The sequence below is a fragment of the Silurus meridionalis genome, chromosome 28 (genome assembly GCF_014805685.1).
Source record: "Silurus meridionalis isolate SWU-2019-XX chromosome 28, ASM1480568v1, whole genome shotgun sequence".
NCBI lineage: Eukaryota > Metazoa > Chordata > Actinopteri > Siluriformes > Siluridae > Silurus > Silurus meridionalis.
Window position 1 is genome coordinate 4,502,537 of NC_060911.1, and position 12,216 is coordinate 4,514,752.

At 38.5% G+C, this 12,216-nt stretch overlaps 1 protein-coding gene across 2 annotated transcripts in view; it reads right to left on the minus strand.

Annotated features, from left to right (window-relative positions):
• LOC124381299 (spectrin beta chain, non-erythrocytic 1-like) overlaps window positions 1–12,216 on the minus strand; it is a 70,314-nt gene that overhangs the window by 44,758 nt on the left and 13,340 nt on the right. The window contains exon 2 of one of the 2 annotated variants that reach the window (XM_046842784.1): window positions 7,730–7,925. In XM_046842784.1, the coding sequence (XP_046698740.1) occupies window positions 7,730–7,874 (145 nt within the window). In that variant the 5' untranslated portion in view covers window positions 7,875–7,925. Of the gene's footprint in view, window positions 1–2,919; window positions 3,355–7,729; window positions 7,926–12,216 lie in introns of those variants that run through there. The other variant, XM_046842783.1, reaches the window with a different exon arrangement.

A 12,216-nucleotide genomic window follows, 5' to 3' on the forward strand; every position in this document is an offset into this window, starting at 1 on the left:
CTACTCGACAGGACAAAAAAAAGTGTCTTGGGTCAGGTTGAAAGCATTTTATATTTTATACACATTTAATGCGACTGGTTTTGCGCATGTGTTCATGTGTTACTGACTGTATATTTACAGCATATTTGTTGTGGGTATGGGCTAAAAATTTAGTAGTACAGGTCCGGATTCTGAGACCCCTCTACTGTTATTTTGTCTTATCTTCGAATTAGAGCTCGGGTCAAATTCTGTCAGGAACCAGTCCTAGTCTTTCCTGTTCCAGCTATGAAAGGACAATGCTAAGCCTAGCATGGAACAGAAGGTCACTGAGCTGGTTAGCAGCGGGTTGCCTCTGGCTGCCGTTACACTACACTACACAGAATCGCCTCTTTTTATGCGACACTTCCGCACCCCCCCACCACCCTGCCACAATTCCCGCCTTGGCTCTGTGCAGTGACCAGCAAGAATGATGAAAGGTTCCTGTCCAGTTCTAGCACAAAAAAAAAGGAAGTCCACATGATCTAGCTGTCACTGTCAACTTGGACTTTGTTCGTAGCCTCGTATCATTTGAATGCAAGCTGGTAACCTTATCACCTTCTGTTATCCATATAAAGACATGAAAACCCACCAGGGTAAATCAGCATTTAACTACATAACAGAATAAAGATATAAGAGCGACATTCACTTCAGATAAAGATTTCATCTGTTCTGGTTTATTTTGCATCAGCATCATCAGTGTCACTGCAGATGGAGGGTGAAATGACTTCTATCATACCTATAGTTAATTCAATATCAAATATCTCAGTTACTGCAAATACAGTTAAAATCTTAACCTAATAACTACAGCTACTGTTATAGTTATTTGACAGGTTTTACATTTTTAGTCTCATTCACAATTTGATTGGACTTTTGCTGTATTGTTTCCATAATTAGTTGCAAGGAAGATACATTCACTTACTAAATGCAATGTTATTGTATACTATTATTTAAACATATTTTTACTACTAGTGGACAGAAAACCATTAAGATAATCTGTTATCTGAAAGAATTAAGCATTATGACTTATAGAACAGGCTGTAAAATGGACAAAGTGGAGTATTGTTACCTAAAGCCCCCATTCATAAGGATGGGGGATGTAGAAGAGGCACAGTAATGAAATGTAAGAAAGTGGACAAAGGTACTAATATTTGTTTCAGTCTTCGCGACTTCAGTGTTAGGTTGTAAAATGAAAGGTAATCAGACAACCGGGTGTAACTTGAGACATACCTTTATTAATGGATGACCAATCACTTAAGGCATCTTCGGGGGCTACAACTGACACAATATCGCTAAAACAGCACCAAGGTGTGACTTAAAGAATGCTCATCATCTGAACTTGCAGTTTTTATTATATTATTGGTGTAGATGTAGTATCAGACTAGACACCTGTTGGACATCTTTCTATATACAATTAAGTGAGTCTATAAATATGTAACGCCTTTTTAGTTAACTACACCTTCGTCATCTCGTCAAATGTTCCTTCTTTCTTACCTCTATTCTCTCTATTACACAGCAGGGTGCAAATACAGTGCTGGCATAATAGAAATTCTGCACCTTTCTTAATATTACAACTTTGGAAAAAGATTTTTTCATGCCAAATTTAACATCTGCAAAGAATTCATACAAATGTGCATCCAACGACAATCCGAAACACACCACAGATAACAATAAAGAAACAGCTCCGAAAGATTTGATGTTATTGCGATGCTCTGATTCTTCAGATCAGATTTGAGGAAGCGATTCCATGACATCTGGCAGAGTTAGAACAGATATGCCAGGAAGAATAGGCAACATTTCATTAGAACCCACATGTCAAGAAGAAATATTTGGCAAATATTACAAGTGAGAGGCTGCAAAGTGGCTCGCAGGATAAGAAAGAGTTTGGGGGATGTTAGAAAAGTGAAAACAGACCGGCTTAAAATATTAAACAATGATCTATGTTTGGAGTCATAGTAGAAATGAAGACAGAGACTTTTGCTATAATATCCTTTTGATTTTATCCAATACTGATTTCTCAACATAGAATTATTTGACATAATATGTTTCCTAGATAGATAGATAGATAGATAGATAGATAGATAGATAGATAGATAGATAAATAGATAAATAGATAAATAGATAGATAGATAACACACTGCTGTCTAAGCAAATAATATTTTTAACAATTAAATGAATTCCTACATTGCTACATTAATTCCTATAAAGAAGATTCCTAAATTGCTAGTTAGCATCATATTAATAATAATATACATAAGCTAGAAAATTCTTCAGGTTTCAGCTATGTGTGATTTCAATGTTTATATTTCAATGTTTATAAGTCAAACTGCTGTAAACTAGTCATTGTGTTAAACATAAAAAAAAACTTCTCATTCAATTTTGTTAAGCAAAGAATTTAATGTGGCTAAGTTTATTCATCTGAATTAAATACAAACCAACTCAAACATTGCTTTACTATGAGTGGAATGTGAGGACAGTCCACTTGTGCTGAATTACTGTTTTGTCACAGGGCACTGTGAGGTCACACGTGGTCCTGCTATAGTCACTGACAGGCCGGCCAGACGGGTTGAAAAGTCTTCTCAAATCCACCAAAAACAATGAACCAACATTCCCTTTTTGGGAACTGCAGGTTAAAACTATGTCAGCCATGGAACAGTGATAACCAGACACGCTTTGGATAACCTGACAGATTAACCCCCCACCACACACACACACACATCAGAGAACTACCCAAGCTCCTCCTGATTCCCTCTGAATTCTCATTAATATTTTAGAGGCTGATAAACCTCCTCGTCAGGCTTTTCTTACCCTGCTGTCTCCCATTCCACTTTAGAAGGTTATAAGTGTTACACTATCAAGCATTTCGGTCCATGTCTATAGTTACACACAGCCTAGGTTACTTACCTTGTAGTTGCTTAAATCGACCCTCCAGCTGATTATAGTTAAAAGCAGCTGCACCGTAACTGGGTCCAGGACTGGAGCCTGGATATGATGGTCCTGGCCCTGGAGACAGGTGCTCAGGGGAAAGATGCCCAGGAGGTAAAGGTCCAGGTGAAAGTGGTCCAGGCATACTAGTTGCCCGCTGAAGCTCCATCAGTGTGTTAGAAAGTAACGTGTCCTCTTATCAACCCTGCTCAACCAGCAAACACCAGACTTGAGGCTGTCCAAGCATCCAGCACCTTCTGGCTTAATCTAAACGATGCTCAGTGACTGGCGGAACGCCTGATTGTTTTTGCCCTTCCAAGATGTTCAACACAGATCGTTTCCATAATTTGTCATCCCTGAGATCGTCAGAGTGAATGCGAGAGCATGTGCCGTGGACTCAGGCTTACACTGAAGACAGCACTGAACAAAACAGAGCACACCTTTCACAAGCCTGGAGGAAGTAGGGGGTGGAGCCTGAGGCTTGGCACCGGACCAGGCCGCCTATCAAGGCCAGTGTGTTCTATAAATGATGTCAGCATCGTATTAGCATAAAGAGAGGTGGAAGGAGAGACTAGGAGGAGGTGGTGGGCCACACCATTCTGTCATGGTGGGGGGAGATAAGCAGGATGTTCACTTTTGCCAAACCCAGCTGGAGTTCTTAGCTGAGACAAAAATTATTTTTGATGCTTGACAGCAAGAAAGTTGATATAAAAAGGCTCTCTGTCTGACCAAGTTGAAGCCTGACAAATCTTTTATAGGGGCCACAAAAAGAGATCAACCCGCTTTTCTTTCACTGCTGCATACGAATATGTGGGACAGACAAAAATGCAGTGGCTTTTGAGTGGTGGAACAAAGCGGGGGAATTATTCAACACAATTTTCATGTGATGCACTCAGCACAATAGCCCACACTCTGAGGCACTAAGGTTTGCCTCAGCAGCACTTTTCAGGAAAGTTGACACCCACCCCCTATAGCTCCCGACCACTTTTTTCGTACCCGACCCCGCTCTCAATTTCTCCTGAGCAAACACATTCATTCCTGGATCTTTTGTGTTTTTTAGTTTCTTACCATCATGTCCAATTTACCTCAAAAATCCCACTTGAAGGGGAAACCACTCGGGTTAAACCGTGCACTTTGGCTCTGGAGGAAAAATACAACACTGTTCTTGGGTATCTGTTTACATTTATATGCCTGCTTCAAAACCCCAAACCTAGACTAAATATGCCAAAAAATAATGTAGCTAATTGAAGCATAATATCTTGATAAAAGCATGTATTTCATGGAAGAATTGAGATACTGCCGTTTTGTACTACAGTTATTATTTATCTTGGAATTCATCTGAACACCCAGGGGTGTTTTCAGCTGTTGTAGTCTGAACCTGGGAGCAGCACGGTCATCTCTTTTCATCAACAGGGAAACGCTGAACAGCTATAATGTATTATGCTCAGTAAGGCAAAATTACTACATTAATAAATTAAGTAAATTTGCTAGATAGCTATCTTGCTTGATAAAGAATTAATAGTAAGATAATACAGAATAGAATGTTTGATCACTAAAAAGAGAATGTTATACATTTAAAACACAGAATGTCAGCATCTATGTATCTATGTATCTATGTATCTATCTATGTATCTATGTATCTATCTATCTATCTATCTATCTATCTATCTATCTATCTATCTATCTATCTATCTATCTATCTATCTCAAGACTCCTTTATGAATGAAGTAAGCTTGGAGCTTGCTTCACAAAAGAAAAACAAAGAACTGCTTCATACTGTATTTAGTCCAAAAGGTAGCAAAGTTTTATATTTTTCGTATAGTATCACAATACACAATACATTTATGGAATTTTGAAGACATTCTTATCCAGAGTGACTATTATCAGTTGAGGGATAAGGACATTGATCAGGGGCCTAGATAGTGGCAGCTTGGTGATACTGGGATTTGAACTTATGACTTCCTGATCCAAAGTACACACATGGTTGTGTAGATTTCTTTTTAAGCTTACTGCACTAGTTAATAAAATCAGCTCAATATCAGTAATGATGGTGCAGTTTTTATGGATTTGTGTGAAAAAAAATCTTCAAAATCTTCTTATGTTAGTTAGCGAAATAAGAGAAAAAAAAAAATGGATCACTAGGATTCATGCCCTCAAAATGACCACCAGTAACAAACATGTAGGACTCTCTTGAAGAATTTCACACCATTATTCAGCTGCACCCTCGTGTAACCTTGTGTGTGCCTCTCTGAATTTGTGTCATCTAGCTAAGAAAAGAGGATCATATACCATTTCCCAGTCGCTCTGAAGTTATTAACTAAGCCGTTCTTGGAAGCTGTCCGTTTTGTTTATGAATGGCAACACAAAAAATAAGAGGGAATGTTGAAGGAAAAGCAGTAGATGGTGGCCAGGGGAAAAAATGTGTCTTTGTTCAGGTTCAGGCTGCTTTTAATTATTCATCATGGCCTCCAAGAGCGGCCCGGATTCTGACATAACCTTGTCGCATGTGACTCGCAGGCTGGACTCACTCCACTCTGGAAAGAGCGGATCTATCAGACCACGGACATCAAGGGAAAACCACACAAGGACTAAACAGATCAATGCTATAATGCCAAATTAAATGAACCATAGATTTTCTGGAAGCCACCAAGGTTTAGTGCATTACCACAAAGACACAGACGTAAGAAAAACTAACCTGAGGAGACAAAAATAGCCTTCTGGTGTCTGGTGCAATTTGTCAATGTCAAAATAAAATCTGCAGGCAGCAGTATTTAGTGATCTTTTAAACTAGGGGATTATTTCACATTTTTACTTTTGGCTGGAGGATACAACCTAAATTTAGAAGCATTTCTCAAATCATAATGCTCAATGAGATCAATGACTCACACCTACAGTGACTAAGCAAATCGTCCAATGGTCCTAACAGAGGACTCAAAGCTAAAATAGCAGATAAGAAAATGAAAGATGCTGAACAGTTCATTAAGAAACACCAGTGTCCAGGGGCATATGGCAGTGAAAAGCTTTGGCAGTGTGTAAGACCATGAAGTGAGCCATGAAGCTTCAGTAACTCTTGCATATTTAAGGAGCATGTGAATTATTTAGCTTCTTGTATGGAACTTGAGTAGATTCATCTGCTATTCAGGGAGCTGATACACACAAGCTACATGACAACAACCTGGCTGTGAGACTAGCAAGAGAAGCTCATAAATGGCAAGTGGCCTATTTTAGAAAACTTCATGTGGCCTGGTGTACTAGCGTGCATTTCTAAGATCAAATATCCAACAAACTGATTAACCCATAGGACATGTCTCAGCTAAAAAAAAGACAAATATATAAGACATATTGAACGAGCGGTTATTTCCGTGTCTGTGCACTCGCTGGCCACTTTCATAATAAAACATACACCTTCTCATTCATGTCATTATCCAATCAATCAAACACATGGCATAGATGCATATCAAAAGCTTCAGTCAAACATCACAATGTGATCGCTGTCATTTTGGACTTTTTAAAACATAGAACATCAACTGAAACGGTATGTTATAAAAAAACAGGCCAAGGTTTTGTTGTGTTGTTTGTTTCTAATATCTGTAGCACTCAGTGATTCCTCTCTGTATTGCACTTCATACATGTTGCCTCAGTTTGCTCTACCGTGCATGAACTACGGGAGAGTTCGCTTCTGACCTTGTGCTTGTAAATCGCTTTATTTTATTGTAGTTGCCACTGTTGCTTTTGTGCATCGGATACATACGTTTATTTGTTTTTAGTCATTTATTCTTTATTTGTAATTTAGATACTATTTTGTGGAAGTTCCACGATTGATTTTATTCTCCCGCAACCCGCACACAAGTATTTTGCCGTTTGCGTTGGGTCCCGCGGGAGTGCAGGTCTCTAGTCTGAAGCTACAGTGGGCACAGACTCACTGAAACTGATCAGCTGACAATTCAAAAACATCAGCAATTTTGATACTTCTTTAAATATCAGAATTGGTCATTGATGTCAGTTGAACAGGTTCAACCAGACATATCTACAGACAAATCTGAGAAATTACCGCTGCCCTCTGCAAGCACAATGTAATGCAAAATGTTCAAAATACATATAAAATGCCATTTCAAAACATTCTGAAAGCCTCTCTATTGGATTCTAGCATTTTGTGATGTAGCTGCACATGAACAACCTTTACGTGTAATATTCATGTAGCTTCTAATACATTACGAAAAATCGAGACAACAAAAATGAACAGCATTCACTAATCTAAGTAATCTGTTAAGAGTTGAGCTGCACTATGTGGACAAAAGCTTGTGGATCATCAATCTCACGTGCCTCTTTCTGAACATCCCATTCGACATTTAATCTGCATTGGCAGTTATAATAACCTTCGCTCTGCAAACCAGAGGTGTTCAATAGGGTTGAGGTCAAATCTCAATAGCAGCCCACTAAAGGTATTCCGCTCCAATCCACGTAAAAGCATATCTTCAGGTAGCAGAGGCATTATTATACTGGAAAAGGGTTGGGTCTCCTAGTTCAAATGAAGGGCAAATTTCACGCAACCACATCCTAAGACATCCTTTACAATTGTGTGCCTCTAATTGTGGTAACAATTTGTAAAAAAAAAAAAAAAATCACACATGGCTGTAAAAGACTGATGCCCCAATAATGTTTGTCCATATAGTTTATGTACAGAAGCCAAAAAAAACAGAAAAAATCTCTTTAAAGATAAGGTTTAGCAATATACCTTGTTTAATTATATTATTCAATGAATCTTTATTATTATTTTAACTTTACTTGCCTGCAAGAGCCTTGATGCGGGAGCGTTCGAACAGGCGGGCCGAGCTGTTCTCGTTGTCCCACTCTTCCACATCCCAGCGGTTGTTGACTTCGCTGTACTGCTGCTGGATCTCCATGTGTTCATAATCTGCGGCTACTGATGTCATTGTGAGCTCTTAGAGCTTGAATCCACTCATTAGCCCCTTTTCAAAAAACACCTAAACACAAAAGAAATACAGTCAGTGAAAAACTAATTCTAGTCCAATATGTCCGACTTAATAGCTACAAACTGAACATGTAAAACTACATCCACAATTTATGCATCATGTAGTCAGATGGAGGAAATTATTTGTGGTGTGTGAAAGTACACTCCTATGTTGTTATGATACCAGATTTGTTAACAATGTGTCTCGCTTTATCTGGAACATTCTATTAATTCCATCCTAAAACAACACCTTAGGTCACTGACTTTCCCACAATGTCCTAATATAGCAAATATGTTGATTATAGCACCATCTATTGGTAAAGAACAACTACAACTGAAGGGTCTTTTTTCCAGCTTTTGCATCATCAGTAGCAGAGGTGTACAAATGTTGGTCCCCCCACAAAGTAGTCCATTTAGACTACAACATACAGCACCTGAGAGCTGAACACCATGCTATTGATGAGTTATGAGAAATAAATCCAGTTTTAATTTGAGAGTATTCACATAAACTGGTTAATGCAGTAGGAACTACTGTACATTTTATTTACAGTATTAACTACTGTATATTTTTTTTATGGCCACCCTATTTTAAAAACCAAAAGCAATAGGACCTTCTAACTATAATTAATTGGGTTTTTTGCTTATTGGTATGGAATCAGTGGCAATTATTAGCTGTAGTAATGTTCTTCATTCTGTTCACTTTGATAAATCGCTGCGTCGGTCGAAATAGCTTTTAGTCCTACAGGTTCTGCAAGCTCATCCTCTGACTGTGTTCTTGCGTTGGCCATGATTTATTTCTAACCCTAACTTTGGGTTTATCAGCTCATTAGTTCAGTGGTCTGGGCACTGATTATGGAGTCGGCCATTTTAAAAACTGTCAAAATCCTTCCAGTGCACAGGAACATTCGCTCCCTGAAGAAATCCTATAATACACCACAAAAACCAGGAAGCATCAATGCCCACTGTTACTGATCCCTGACCCTGATAGAGAGACAAAAACTTAGCCAACATGAACCAGTTTAGAATTTATTTGATGTTATATAGTTTGAGTGATTACAAAAATCCATCTATGCATGATCTAACACATTTATACGACATTTCAAACTTAAATATGTTCGGGTTTAACAGTGACTGCTTGGGGGAATAAGAAGTTTGTTAGTCATTTCATCAAGGTCATCAGTGTCACAATGTGCAGTGAGCTGGGGTCCTTATAAGGTGCCGAACTGACATCTCAGCTGACTGAGATGCAGTCTTTGTGTTTTTGTCTGTGACAACAAATGAATTTGCGGTCAGAGAAATCGCAGATGAGCTAAGGGTTTACACTGTCTGCTCATAGCATCACATCAATGGTAAGTGTTAGTCAGTGGGCTATTAATCATTCTTTATCCAGAGAAGCCATCGGGCAGTTAACATTTGTCCATAGGACTATTTAGCCCTGAAGCTGAACTTTGGACATCCCTGATCTATACATAAATGCCAAGTTCAATCATTTACATAGTTTGGTACTGTCCAGAATACATTTTAGAATTATTTTTAACTACAAATTTGGATATTTCTAGCTTTAAAGAAAAGATAAAGCAATTCAGATAACAGGTCATGTGAGTCTAAAGATATTTTTTAAAACCTGAATTTCATATATTAGCATATTTTGTCAGTAGCTGTATATATGGGCATGAGTTTATTGCTATGATGTGAAATAAAAGCAGAGTGAATATCACTTTTTCCCCCTGAATTAATTTACATCACAGATTCAAAATTCATTTTTTGGGCTAGATTAGACTGGTGATTAGACTGATGTATGCCATGTGTTTGACCCCTATTGTGTTTTTCATTTGTAAAAACAAATGCTAGCTGTAAAAGTTAATTACTATTCTGGCATAGTTTAGCACTATGAACTGGCAAAGTCAGCAGCCGTAAATGCCGCCACCAGCACGCTACCTCAGCAGTAGCACCTACTGCTTTACAGAAGAAACATGCGCGCACACACACACACACACACACACACACACACACACACACACACACACACACACACAAATATTCTCTCTCTATGTACTATGTTTTAGAAATCCATGCATGTACCTGCTACCAGTTTTGCTCCATCATATCAAGATGGAGAAAAAATGTGATCTCAGCCAATTTGACCAAAGATTGCTTATTGGTGCCATACGGCCTGGTCTACTAAGTCAATCTGTAACTGCTGATCTTCTGGGATTCTTCTGGGATTCTGGGTCTAGAATTGGGTCTAGAATCAGAATGGAGCAATTAAAAAAAAAAAAAAAAACATCAAGCAGCAGTTCTGCAGGCCTTGTTGAAAAGAAAGATCATTAAAGAATATAGTGTGTTTCAAGCTTAGAGAAAACTAGCTATGAGCTACAGAAACTCAGCTAACACTCTGTACAAATGTGGTATGCAGAGAAGCATCTCAGAATACATAATATTTCAAATCTTTAAGGTGGATGGACTATAATAGAAGCAAACCATGTCAGGTTCCACCTGTCTGGCATAGTCCCAACCTGCCTTGTGTTAAGAGTCCAGGCTGGTGGAGGTTGTGTAATGCTATGGGGAACGTTTTCTAGCTACAATTTAGACCCTTACTACTAATCAATTGCTGCTGGAATATCACAGTCTAATTAAGTATTGCTGTTGACCATGTGCATCCTTTCATGGCCTCAACGTAGCATCCTGTAATGGCTACATCCAGCATGATTATGCACCATTTCACAAATTGGCTTTATCAACATGACATGAATCTAACACAAAATCTTGTGAATTTGAAATTCATAGCGTGACAGTCCACCTGAATCGCATGATGCATGCATGTCAAAATTGACCAAAATCTACATCTATGTTTCCACCATCTTGGGAGCAATACACAGAATTAGTACAGCGAGCATTCGTCTACAGCATGTGTAATAGCATATACTCTCATAAACCCAACAAATCTTCCATGTAATTATGCATCAATGTGTATTATTACTCATCTCACTGCTTAGGTATCTGTAGCCAGAGGTCTAACTCCTGTGATTTATCTGTCTTGTGAATACAGTAACAGTTACTATACTTTTTTAACTTCTTGGCCAAAGAAGTCCACGATGTACAAGAAAGGTCGTTCTTCTACATAATATATGCCATAGCGAATAAGTAAGCATGAACAATTGTGCATAAGTCAGCAGTGCAGCAATGAATGTTGTTACATCATGAATGCTGTGCATTCAATACTTAAAAATTAAGGAGCAGAGAGAATAATAAGGATCCCAGGAAATCATTCCAGGTAGAACTCTCAAATGAATATGGATGGACTACACCTCTAATAAGAAGATATCATATCCAGTGACACAGGAGACTATGACACAAAGCGAGAGGAAGAGAGAGGGAGAGCAATGGGGAGGGGGGAGAGAGAGAGAGAGAGAAAGAGAGAGAGAGAGAGAGAGAGAGAGAGAGAGAGAGAGAGAGGGTATTTTTAGCTGATGCAGTAGCACAGGGTGAATACTGACGCTGCAGTACTGTGGAGGTGGTGGTGGTCAGGGGGGAGGGGGTAATGGGAATGTTTGCAACCTAGCAATCGTCTGTCAAAGAAATCTGTACTAAACACCAGAAAAAGACGAAGAGAAAATGTTGTTCATTTGTTTACTGAGCGAGAAGTATCTTTACACAACTTCACAACAAACAATTAACCATAGAATGAATGAATGAATATTTAATGTCACTCAAACTTGAAATCTGGTTCCCCAGAAGATTTCTTCTTAATACAGGACGTTTTTCCTCACCACCATCACTAATGGCTAGGGAATGGGCATTAGGACCATATAAGGGTAAATTGATTTAGTTTTAATTTATATTCTCTATTTATTCCTGTAAATCTGCTTTGTGACAACGTGCATGGCTAAAAGCGCAATACAAATAAAACTAAACTGAACTGGCTCAGGAGTTCACAAGTAACTCTCTGGTGGTGCAGGGCTTTGAAAACAACCATCTGATCACAAGCTTAGAGTTTGATTACTCAGCTGGTGGGAATCGTTAGGTGCCCTATATTTTAAAGTGATGTCGATTCAGGATTCCACAATGCGGTTCGAAAACTCAGGATGCATCTCAATTATACAATGGCTTTAAGCCAAAGCATTATGAAAAATGCTGCACCTTGGATCTAATATAAAAAAAACTAAGCAAAAGAGGCTGGTTTTCTACAACAGAATTGAATGCAAATCTTTTGCATTGGCACTGGTACCATTCTGAATTACAGCATGTACAAATATTGAAAAAAGCTAAATGATTCAATATCAAAAGCACTTTTTGTTTGGATA